General features: G+C 44.3%; 1 protein-coding gene across 1 annotated transcript; it reads left to right on the forward strand.

Moving 5' to 3' along the window:
* Positions 1 to 427: 427 nt before the first annotated feature.
* Positions 428 to 11,662, forward strand: LOC131222454 (uncharacterized). Its single transcript, XM_058217522.1, has 9 exons — positions 428 to 1,320; positions 1,415 to 1,464; positions 3,849 to 4,083; positions 4,196 to 4,398; positions 4,493 to 4,940; positions 5,049 to 5,402; positions 5,503 to 5,681; positions 5,828 to 8,833; positions 9,004 to 11,662. The coding sequence occupies exons 3-9, from the start codon at positions 3,882 to 3,884 to the stop codon at positions 11,584 to 11,586; spliced, it is 6,975 nt and encodes a 2,324-aa protein (XP_058073505.1). The 5' UTR covers positions 428 to 1,320; positions 1,415 to 1,464; positions 3,849 to 3,881; the 3' UTR covers positions 11,587 to 11,662.
* Positions 11,663 to 12,258: the final 596 nt, after the last annotated feature.

A 12,258-nucleotide genomic window follows, 5' to 3' on the forward strand; every position in this document is an offset into this window, starting at 1 on the left:
GTGCATTAGCCAAAACATGAATCATATACAAAGCTTGAATTGACCACACTACAGGAAACAGTGTGAGTTGAGCGTCTACCATTGAAAAATTATTGTGGGCCACATAAGTTCTTTTTATCAAGCTTTTATTGTATTTTCCTTTCATCCATGTCTGTGAGATCTTATGAACAGGTTGGATGGCAAGTAAACATCACTGTGGGGCCCATAAAGGTTTCAACGGTGAAAATCATTATTACCACTGTTTCCTATGGTATGATACACTTGAGGTTTGGATCTTCTTAAATTTTGAAATCAACCCCTTAAATGAGCTGAAAAATCGGACGGACGGCATGGATTAAACACATACGTTCACGGTGGCCCCAAATAAGTTTACTCAGTACGATAAGAGTATACTGAGTAACTCAGTACGCAATCCGATTTCGGTCACGGGCCAATCGGCTTACGTACCGAGGCGTTGTTTAGATCAACTATAATCGAGTACAAGCTTCTTTTTGGCGGGAATTGTTCGGTTTCTGTTTTCCTCGGTAGGAAAACCAAAACCCTAAAAATGGCTGAAAATTCATTTCCAGATTTCACAAAAACTTAATTCGTAGAAACCCACAAACCAGAAAAATCAGAAACCAAATCGATTCCGTTTTGAAATGCAGTCGTTGTTTGCTGAATTTTTAAAGGATTCTAATAAAACCCTAAAACGAAAGACAGCTTCCAAACATGCAAAGTGAAATCGATCAAATATCAAAGTGAAATCGATCGACAGCTTCCAAACATGCAACCAGAAGCAAGCTGCGTCAGATTTCCAGCTGTCAATCTCCTTACCAAAACCGCTCGTTTTCCCGCCACAACCTCTAGAAAAATCCTCGATCCAGACCGCCTCGATTTTCCCGCCACCTGGAATCCGAAGATCCATGCCCAGGAACGCATATCTCGTTCGCAAAAAGCTTGGGTTTGTTTTCTTCCCCTTCTTTAATGGCACTTTTCCGAATTATTCTAATTCCGAAAACGACCGCATCTTTGTTTATTATCTCAATGATAGACGGATTCTTCAACAGTCGGACAGGAATATTTTTTTCTTAAAAAAATGGCGAATATCTCAAATCTCAAAATCCTGAAATTCTCGGATTCGCCTCGATCTCGTAACTGCGTGAATAGTGTATTTTTGTCCTGTTTTTCTTGAACCAACGGAGCATCTGTTCTACTTAAATTCGACCGTGAGGTCATTGACCCATGGAGTGTGGAGAAACGGCATCGACGAAGTAAGCCTACCTTTGTCTGCCATTTGGCATCGATCCTGTTTGGAAAAAAGAAACCCCATTATATTAGGTCGGTACTTTGATATCCTCCTCTTGTTCCGCAAGAACAAAAACAGAACTAGAGAGAGACTCATGATACATTGGCCTGTTTGGATGTTATGCAGAGAATTGGAGTCGCGGAGTTTTGGAATCGGTTGAGGCCATCGGTTTTGTGGTATGCTTCCTTTTCTCCGTTTTTAATTGGTTATATATGAAATTATGAATACTGAAATGGGTCTCATTTTTAGTTTGGATTTCTGGAGTTCTTGTACTCGTTTGAGTGCAGCCTTGTTATAATTCCTGTATATGATAATGGTAGAAAGGTTTAGGGTATGTATGATATTGTACCGAATTGCAGTTGGAGGGGCTCACATATGAGAAACAATTGGCTTGTTGTTTGTGTTGGAATATTTGGTTGAATTAAATAGACTATTAAAAATCGAGAACCTAAAAAAGGAAAATAAATTTTGAGAAAGAAAAACTTATTGAATTGAGTCGAGGCGTGACTGAGTCACTCGGCTTGAAATCGAATTTGCTCCCCTTGGACAGCGTCCCAAGTGCAACAGGTTTCCAGAGCAATCGACCTCCAGGATACAACGACTATGACCCAGTCCCAACGGTGCACTCACTGTACACGGGCTCGAACCACTTGCAGTTTAATCCAAAAGTGCTGAGTTGACTCAGCAATGAACTCAGTAAAATTCTTAAAATTGTATCAGAGAGAGTTTTATAAGAGAGATAATAATTTCGTATATTTAATACTGGAATCAGTAGTCTTTATATAGACTCCGAAGTGGTGCATAAGCACCCTTTATAAAAGGTTAGGTCCGTTGGGTTTAAACCCAACAGGTGCAACCAACCGGAAGGGACGCATCTTTCTGGTTTAAAATGAAAAAGCGCAAATACGGGTACACTCCCGCACATACAGTCCTGTGAGTACCCATACACACACCTACACACACACTGCACCTGCGCCCGTCCCGTCCCGTCACGTCACGTCGCGTCGCGCACGCGGACTCGGACTCGGCTCGGCGCGCGCGTGCGTGTGTGGTCAATGGCATAGATTAGAGCTATTGGCATAGCCTCCCACAGGACCAAATTCACATGCCCACTGAAAGGGGCTCAAGCCCTAGGCAAAAAGACTATCTTATACACAAGATAGTTTACTATGTCAAATCCGATGTGGGATAAAACCCACAACTCAAAAGTACTACAACTTTTCAAAAATAGAGGGAAATCACTGAAAATTTGAAAATTCAAATTTTAATACTATTTTAAAACAAAATACAACAGTTTGCAATGGCATGGAAGACGTAATCCCACCCACATTCTGCATGCTTCCATTTTGTTGTCCCTTTCTACTACAAATTGCAAGTGAGATAAGAACAGGGATGGATAGGCGCATGCTGTTCACCATGGGAAGTGGGAATGCTCAAATGTACCCCTTAGGAATTGCTAGTGACACGGGGTTGAATTAATTTCGCATTGCCAAGTTTTTGAACTTTGAGATAATCTTTTAAATATGGTATTTAGGAGCTTTGGTTTGAATTTCTTGAGCTCTTGTACTTGTTTGAATGCAGCATCCTTAAAATTCTGTATATGAAAATGGTAGAGAGGTTTAGGGTGTGTTTGGTTGCAGTATCGAATTGCAATTGGAGGGGCTCACATGTGAGAAAAAATAGGCTTATTGTTTGAATGGATGGTGTGGAAGACGTAATCCCACCCACCTTGTGCATGCTTCAATAGGCCTGTCCCTCGCTGCCACAAATTGCAAGTGAGATGAGAAAGGGAACATGGTGCGTACTGTTTGCCTTGGGAAGCGGGAATGCCCAAATGCCAAGTTTTTGAACTTTGAAATGGTCTTTTGAATATGGTATTTAGAAGGTTTGGTTTGAACATAAGGATTTTGTCTTTCAGAGATTTCCTTTTCTGTTGTTTAAAGTGAAATTCGAATTTACAAAAACTCTGGTTTTCAAGATGCCAGCTGAGAGAAGTCAAAAGGGAATGACTATTTTTAGGTTGATTTCTTTAAGTTTCAGATGATTCTGACGTGGCCTTTTCTGTCCAGCATTGCATCAGCATTTGATCCTCGCGAATATTTCATTGGTACCCCTTTTCTAGTGGAAAATTTTCCTCTCCATGCAGCTGATTCTACTTGGGCGAATTTCCCAACCCAAGAATGTCTTGCTTGAAGTAGGAGCTTTGGTTTAATTGTTAGAATTTTGTCTTTTGTGGCTGTCTTTTTTGATATTATGATTGTTTGAGTGATGTTGGGTTTGTACAAGTCTTTGGCTCTAACGTAAGAAGAAGACAGAAGTTCATAGGTGAAATTTCCCATAAGCTGAGATCGTTTGAGTTAGGCTTTCTTGTACTTGGAGGACAATATGTTTGCATGGCATATCCTCATCCTGGCCTGTTTTGCTATGAACTTAGGCCCTTGGGAAAAAAAAAAGTAGTATGAAAATAGATAGATTTGAAGGGGGAATGCTGGTGCTCACCCTGTTATTTAATTGATTTCTACAGTTGGTGCTCACCCTGTTATTTAATTGATTTCAACAGGTTCTGCCACTGAGGGGATTGAATTGTGGAAGGATGGATACTGGGAAATCACTTGACGACCAATTCTCCAAGTTGCATCCATGCTTACCTGTGAACACGAGAATCGGAATAGTAGGTGCGGGACCAAGTGGCTTGTCTGCTGCCTATGCACTGGCTAGGCTTGGCTACATTAATGTAACCGTGCTGGAGAAGTACCAAACAGTAGGAGGAATGTGTGAATCTGCTGAAATAGAAGGTAGGGGATTTACGTTACTGTCCCATATTATCTGTTACCATTTTGGTTCTTCTGTAAGTTTTATTTTTTCTTCGTTTCTCTCTTTCTTATTCTTGTTCTTCTTTTGTTACAGGTAAGATATATGATCTGGGAGGTCAAGTTCTTGCTGCAAACAGTGCCCCTGTTCTCTTTAACCTTGCCAAGGATTTGGGATGTGAACTTGAAGAGCTGGACTCCCACAAGTTTGCCCTCATTGATGCTTCTACTGGAAAGTATCAGGACATGAAAGTGGCAGATGACTACGTGTCTGTCATCTCACTAACCTTAAAAATCCAGGTTATTATCCATTTATAAATATTAGCATTAATTGCAATGAATTTGTTTACTTTGGGAGCTGAAGACCTAAGTCTATATCTTTATTTCTTCATAGGATGAGGCAAAGAGCTCAAGTCGGATTGGAATCCATGCAGTGAGCGAAATTGCGTCTGACCCAACTCCCGATTTTCTTAAGCTTCATGGGTTCGAATCTGTTCCGAAATCGGTGGCTTATGGATACACTGCTTCGGGTTATGGGTTTGTTCAAGACATGCCATATGCTTATATTCATGAATTTACCCGGACGTCCATGGCTGGAAAGATTCGGCGTTTTAAAGGAGGATACATGAGTGTATGGCAGAGACTTAGCAAGTCTCTGCCGATAGAAGTCCTCTGCAACACTGAAGTTTTGGCTGTCCAACGTGGCTTGGACGGTGTTAGCATAAACATCAAGAATGCTAATGGAGAAAATGAGGTTCTAGAGTTTGATAAGATCATTATGTCGGGTGCTCTTCCATTCAAGAATGGAAGAACATACAGATCTCCTTCTTTAGCTTCAGCTGGTGAGTTTTAAACTCGATGGTTTTTTTTTATTATAAAATTTACAGGCTTTTATTTTCTGTTTGAAAATGTTTTTAACTAGAACTGTTCTATTCCTTTGGCATCTGTAGAAGCTGAGGTAATGGATATGAATGAGCTCGAGAAAGAGTTATTCCATAAAGTACAGACCATAGATTACTATACCACCGTTTTCAAGATCAAAGGACTTGAGCATATACCGATGGGGTTTTATTACTTCAGTGAATTCATGGAGGATCCTGCTACCATTGGTCATCCAGTGGCAATGCAGAGGTTCTACGCAGATACGGATCTTTTCCTGTTCTGGTCTTATGGTAACTCTGGAGATATCATGGGACCGGCAGTTATCAAGCTTGCTGCTGCTGTGGTGAAGAATATGGGAGGAGAGGTTGAGAAAGTGGTTTTACAACGCCGATTTAAGTACTTTCCGCATGTTAAAAGTGAAGGTCAGCTCAATATATTTCTGTCCACTGTTTCTCTATGCATTTATTTCATCCGTCCTCTCTCAGCTTTGAGATGCTGATGTTTTTAAATTTTGCTATACAGATATGAAGGGTGGTTTCTATGAGAAGTTGGAGTCTGAACTTCAAGGTTCGCAGAATACTTACTATGTAGGCGGACTTATGGCATTCGAGCTCACAGAGAGGAATTCATCTTATGCAATGGCTATGGCCTGCAAGCACTTTGCAAGTGAAGGTGCTTCACCGTTGTTTCCATATGTTAAGGTAATTTGAAATTGAAATTCATCAGCCTAAGGCCAGAATCCATTGGAAATGCGAATTAGAAACAAATAGATCAGAGTTTAGAATGTCAAAGCTTCACATCCTAGAAATCAGTCAGTATACTGACTGTGGACTACATGTTTCTGCAGAGATTGTTACCATTGTACTCCAATCATGGGGCTTGTTATCCAAGAGAATTGAAGGAATTCCCAGGATTAGAATATCCTGATCTCTCCACTCTAGACAGCTATTTGAAGTTCTGGGGTACTCATCCGATCACGGCTAACAAAACTCTCTATACTTGGATCAGTGACGAAGGGGAGGTTGTGAACAAGAGGACTTATGGTGAGCTTCATGCCAATGCATCACAGATTGCTCATAAGATCTTAACGAGCCGCAAACCAATTATCAAGCCTGGCGACAGAGTTCTTCTGGTCCATGCTCCAGGCCTGGACTTCGTTGATGCCTTCTTTGGGTGTCTGAGAGCTAGAGTTTTGCCAGTTCCAGTCCTTCCCCCCGATCCATTTCAGAGAGGTGGACAGGCACTTCTCAAGATCGAAAACATCTCCAAATCATGCAACGCTGTAGCAATTCTATCTACAGCGTCTTATCATGCAGCCATTAGGGCAGGTTCTGTAAGGAATCTGCTATTATTGGGGAAGAACAATGGGAGATCTTCAGGTCGCTGGCCTGACCTTCCATGGCTACACACGGAATCATGGATCAGGAACTCTAGAAACGTTCATGGTGAATCCAAGACAGTGGATCTCATGGAAGGCATTTCAGCTCAATCTGAGGCTCAGCCAGATGACCTCTGTTTCCTGCAGTTCACTTCGGGGTCAACAGGCGATGCAAAAGGGGTGATGATCACTCACGGAGGGCTCATCCACAATGTGAAGTTGATGCGGAGAAGATATAAGAGCACCTCAAGGACTGTATTAGTCAGTTGGCTTCCTCAGTACCATGACATGGGGCTAATCGGAGGCCTTTTTACAGCTCTGGTTAGTGGTGGCTCTGCAATTCTATTCTCCCCGATGACATTCATCAAGAACCCACTTCTATGGCTTCAGACCATGAGCAAATACCGAGCAACTCACAGCGCAGGGCCCAACTTTGCTTTCGAGCTTGTTGTTAGAAGATTAGAGTCCGCTAAGGATAAGACCTGGAGCTACGACCTTTCTTCCATGGTTTTTCTCATGGTTGCAGCTGAACCAGTGAGGCAGACAACCTTGAAAAAGTTTGCCGAGCTCGCTCGTTCATTTGGCCTTTCTCAAGATGTGATGGCTCCAGGTTACGGTTTGGCTGAGAACTGTGTGTTTGTAAGCTGCGCATTTGGAGAAGGGAAGCCAATCTTGACAGATTGGCAGGGCAGAGTCTGTTGTGGGTATGTGAATTCTGAGGATACGGATGTTGATATCAGAGTCGTGGATCCGGAAACTGGTGAAGAGAATGAAGAGTATGGAAAAGAGGGGGAGATTTGGATCAGCAGTCCAAGCGCTGGAGTTGGGTATTGGGGCAAGCAAGAACTGAGCCAGAAAACATTCGGCAATATGCTTTGGAATCATCCTGGCAAGAAATTCACCAGGACAGGAGATCTGGGTAGAATTCTTGAGGGGAATCTGTTCATTACTGGAAGAATAAAGGATCTTATAATTGTTGCTGGAAGAAATATATATGCTGCTGATGTGGAAAAGACAGTCGAAAGCGCATCTGAAGCTCTACGCCCTGGGTGCTGTGCTGTGATCGGCGTTCCAGAGGAAATTTTGGCATCAAAAGGGATTTCCGTCCCAGAAAGTTCTGATCAGGTCGGCCTAGTTGTCATTGCGGAGGTCAGAGAAGGCAAGCCTGTTGGTAAGGAGCTTGTCGAACAAATTCAAACCCGTGTTGCGGAAGAACACGGGGTCTCCGTATCTTCTGTCAAGTTGATTAAGCCCAGGACCATCTCTAAAACGACTTCAGGGAAGATAAAGAGATTTGAGTGCCTGAAACAATTTCAAGATGGGAACCTGAGTTCGGCTATGGATCCTGTTCCTACAAAAAGGTCTTTGCTTCGATCTTTCACTACAGGTACTTGTAAGGAGGGAAAACCTCCTCGAACTCTTCTAGGAAAAGCTCCCCCTCTTCCCCAGATTGTTGGTAAGGGCAAGGATGAGTTAACGGAATTCTTGAGAGGACTCGTTTCAGAGCAAACAGGGATTCCTATTGCAAAAATATCTGCTACCGAGAGCCTAGTTTCTTATGGGATTGATTCGATTGGTGTGGTTAGAGCAGCTCAGAAACTCTCGGATTACCTCGGAGTTCCAGTTGGAGCTGTAGACATTTTCACGGCAACCTGCATTTTGGATTTGGCGAGCTTCTCAGAGAATGTGCTTCTGAAGTCTCAACCTCAGCCCCACACAACTCCATCCAATCTTCTTGAGTCTGAGACAGAATTCGTCAGACCATTTATCTTGATTTCGAGATCCCGGCAGTTGGGTATTGGGTTTCTCCAACTCCTAGCTCTCATTTACACTTCTGCCATGCTTATTCTACCAGCCTATCTATCAACCTCTGTTTTTCTGAGGCTGCTCTATACTAACCATACCATGATAGGCAAAGCTTTGTTGTCAAATTATCTTATTCCTCTTGTTTTGGCTCCTCTTGCTTGGATGCTTTACATGTTGCTCACCTGCATTTGTATATCCATTTTCGGGAACTCGTTCCTACAACCAAATTATGCACTGATGCCAGAGATCTCCATCTGGTCGATGGATTTTGTGAAATGGTGGGCTCTTTACAAGGCCCAAGAAGTCGCTGGGAGATTTCTGGCAGTCCATCTGAGAGGAACGGTGTTCCTGAATTACTGGTTTGAGATGCTTGGAGCTCGGGTTGGATCGTCGGTTCTTCTTGACACTGTCGATATTACGGACCCGCCTCTGGTTTCGATTGGAAATGGAGCCGTAATTGCAGAAGGGGCGATGGTTCAAAGTCATGAGGTGAGGGATGGAGTTTTAAGCTTCCTGCCAGTGAGGATTGGTCAGAATGTTTCGGTTGGTCCTTACTCTGTGATTCAGAAAGGAAGTATTTTGGGAGATGAAGCCGAGGTTCTTCCCTTGCAGAAGACCGAGGGAGGAAAAACTATGTTTGGAAACCAAAAGGCCAGTAAAGCTCGAAAGGTATGCATCTGAAGAAACCTCTTATAACTTCAAAATTTCAGCTTTTACAGTTACTGCTTTTCTGTATCTGTTATAAACGTCAAAAAGATGGGGCATCCTAAGTCTTAATTTCAACTGAATGCAAGTGTTAAAAACCGGCTGATGAAACCCGTTCTTCCTTCCAATTGCAGGGCGAAATGCACACAGAGCTCCCAGAGAAACTTACTCCTTTTTACCACTTCATGGGCATCTATGCGGTCGGTTTCCTCAGTTCCCTCTCTGCAGCTATCCTTTACTTCCTCTACATCCATTTATCTCATAATTCTCCGTCACTTCAACACTTCGCCTTCCTCTGCATTGCTGGAGCTTTCCACTGGCTTCCAGCTGTCCTTGCTGCCTACGCCAACATCTTTGCTGCAACCCCATCTAATGCGGCAGCTTTTGCTTTGTCCATCGCCACTGCCTATGTGGCCCATGGGCTCATCCTCAGCCTCATCACCTGCATCTTGACCCGATTCCTTGACAGAGCACAAGAATCGCGACAGACAATCTCAAAAACATGGCTCCGTCACCGGGTAACCACTTCCTGCCATGTTAGATTCGCCAAGCTCCTCTCGGGAACTGAAGCCTTCTGTGTTTATTTACGCCTTCTAGGTGCAAAGATTGGTAAGCATTGTTCCATAAGAGCCATCAACCCTGTCACGGACCCAGCCCTGATTTCGATTGGTGATGGTGTTCATCTGGGCGATTTCAGCCGGATAATTGCTGGGTTCTATTCGTCCAGCGGGTTCTTTTGCCAGGTAATAGAGGTGCAGGACAACTCAGTGGTTGGGAGCCAGAGCCTCGTTCTTCCTGGCTCTGTTATTCAAAATGACGTTATTCTTGGCGCGCTTTCAGTTGCTCCTGTAAATGCGATTCTCCAAAGGGGTGGCATCTACGTGGGGTCTGACACTCCTGTCATGGTGAAGAACACCATGCATGCATTGGATGAGAGGGTTGAAGAGATGGATGTGAAATATAAGAAGGTTGTCGGAAATTTAGCCAGGAACTTAGCCATCACAACCATGAAAGTCAATTCAAGGTACTTCCACCGGATCGGGGTCAGCGGGAGGGGCGTTCTAAAGTTGTTTGATGACTTGCCAGGGCTGCCAGATCACAAGATTTTCAGTGCCGGAAAATGTTATCCGATTGTAATCCGCCACAGTAACAGCTTGAGCGCTGATGACGATGCAAGGATCGATGCACGTGGTGCGGCGGTACGGATCCTTTCAGACGGGGGTGATGAGGTTCCGCTTCTTGATGTTACGTTAAAGACGGGTAAGGCATTCTATGCGCGCACGATTGGCGACTTTGCCACATGGCTCATCTCTGGGCATGCGAGGGAAGCACATGTGTTGAAGACTCCACACATCCGTGATGCTGTGTGGACTTCCCTCCGGCGGGCTGACTCTTATGCTGAGCTGCATTATTATTCCAATTTGTGCCGGCTCTTTCGCTGTGCAGATGGGCAGGAGATGTATGTGAAATTCAAGCTGCGACCAGCTGACAGTCAGATCGGTGAGAATTCAGGGGAGGTGCAGCCAACAGGGATACTCCCGCCGGAAACTGGTGCAATCCCGAGGGATGAGGACGATACTCACCCATTGCTCTTCCTTGCTGATGACTTCCTCCGCCGTGTCAATTCTCCCGGTGGCGTCCAATATGTCTTCCAGCTGCAATGGCGGCCAGTTCCATGCGATGAAGCGGACCGTGAAGTGGCCCTTGATTGCACCCGTGCTTGGGATGAGGCCGAGTTCCCATTCATCGATGTGGGTCAGGTTACGATCGAGCGGAGCCTCACTGTAGAAGAGTCGGAAAGGCTAGAGTTCAATCCATACCTACGTAGCAACGAGGTGGACATCATCCGTGCCACGACATGCTCACAGAGCGCATCCATTGATCATGGCCGTTCGCTAGTCTATGAGATATGTCAGCATTTGCGGAACGGCAAACCGCTTCCGGGAGCATGGCGGGCATTCTTGGACCAACAATCCGACACGAAAGTTGACTTCTCTGGCTGCCCGATGATGGCGGTCTCAACGGAAAAACCTGTGAGAGGCGTGACACTGGTGAGGAGGTGGTACCAGACCTTATGGGCTGCATTCTGTCAACCTATTCTACAGACTTTCCTCCCTTATTTCTTCTTGGGATTTGCAGTTTTTGGTCCTTTGAACTGGGTTCTTTGCATGAAGGAGCTGAAGAATCTCCCATTGCTTTACTTTCTGCCCTTGTTCTGGGTTGCCTCAGGAATTCTGGCTGGATTTATCTGTGTTGTAGCCAAATGGGTGTTGGTGGGGAAGAAGAAAGAAGGTGAAATGGTGCTGATTTGGAGCAAAGAGGTCTTCATGGACACTATATGGCAGGCACTGAGGACATTGGTGGGGGAGTATTTCATGGAAATGGCAGGTGGGTCAGTGCTGTTTGGGGTTTGGATGAAGCTCATGGGGTCAGATGTGGGGTGGGTCCAAGGTGTGTATGTGGACAGCATGGGGGCTCTTTTGAACCCTGAGATGGTGGAGATTGAGAAAGGAGGGTGTGTGGGGAGAGAGGCAGTGCTGTTTGGGCACATATATGAAGGGGAGCAGGGGAAGGTAAAGTTTGGGAAGACTAAGGTTGGGGAGGGTGGGTTTGTTGGGAGTAGGGCAGTGGCCATGCCTGGGGCGAGAGTCGAGAGTGGGTGTCGTTTGGATGCTCTCTCATTGGCCATGAAAGGAGAGATTATCAGGTCAAGGTGAAGGGTTTGGATGCTTCCAGAGCACAGTGAGATATGGCAATATATATGATGTATGGCTAGTATGCGTCGCTAGTCTCCGCTTTTTCTTATTTAACAGAGTTTTGTTTTTATAATTTATAGAAATGGATTATTATTATTATAATTTATAGAAATGGATTATTATAATTTGAAATAGAGAAATGAACCTGTGCTCCAAGAGCACTTTGAGTTATATTGCTCCTAGTTGCGTAGTGATATTGACGGTCGTCCATTAGTCGATCTGGACCGTTTCCAAGAGGTCCAGAGAACAAATGATTACCAATCCAATCATCATCCCGTAAAATGGATGGTCAAGCTTGTTGATAGAGAAACAGATCCGATTGATAAGCCGAACTATCCATTTGATGGGTCCCATTGTGGATTGCCTATGGTTCTAAAGAGACCTTTGATCAGATAATCCTAACAGTCTCATCCATGACTGGAAAAGTGATGGATATTGAGAAGGTGGGAAAGTCTCAGATGGATACGGTCATCTCTTGGTGGATTTATTTATTTGTTTTATTTTGCATATCGGCCAAATGACTGTGGTTTAGACCTAACGGGCGGTTCATATTGATTGACTGGATTGTGGATGGGTACTGGTTCAACGAGGAACAACTTTTAGTGCTCGCACGCACGCGCATTACCTGGCTGG

The sequence above is a fragment of the Magnolia sinica genome, chromosome 13, assembly GCF_029962835.1.
Source record: "Magnolia sinica isolate HGM2019 chromosome 13, MsV1, whole genome shotgun sequence".
Taxonomy (NCBI): domain Eukaryota; kingdom Viridiplantae; phylum Streptophyta; class Magnoliopsida; order Magnoliales; family Magnoliaceae; genus Magnolia; species Magnolia sinica.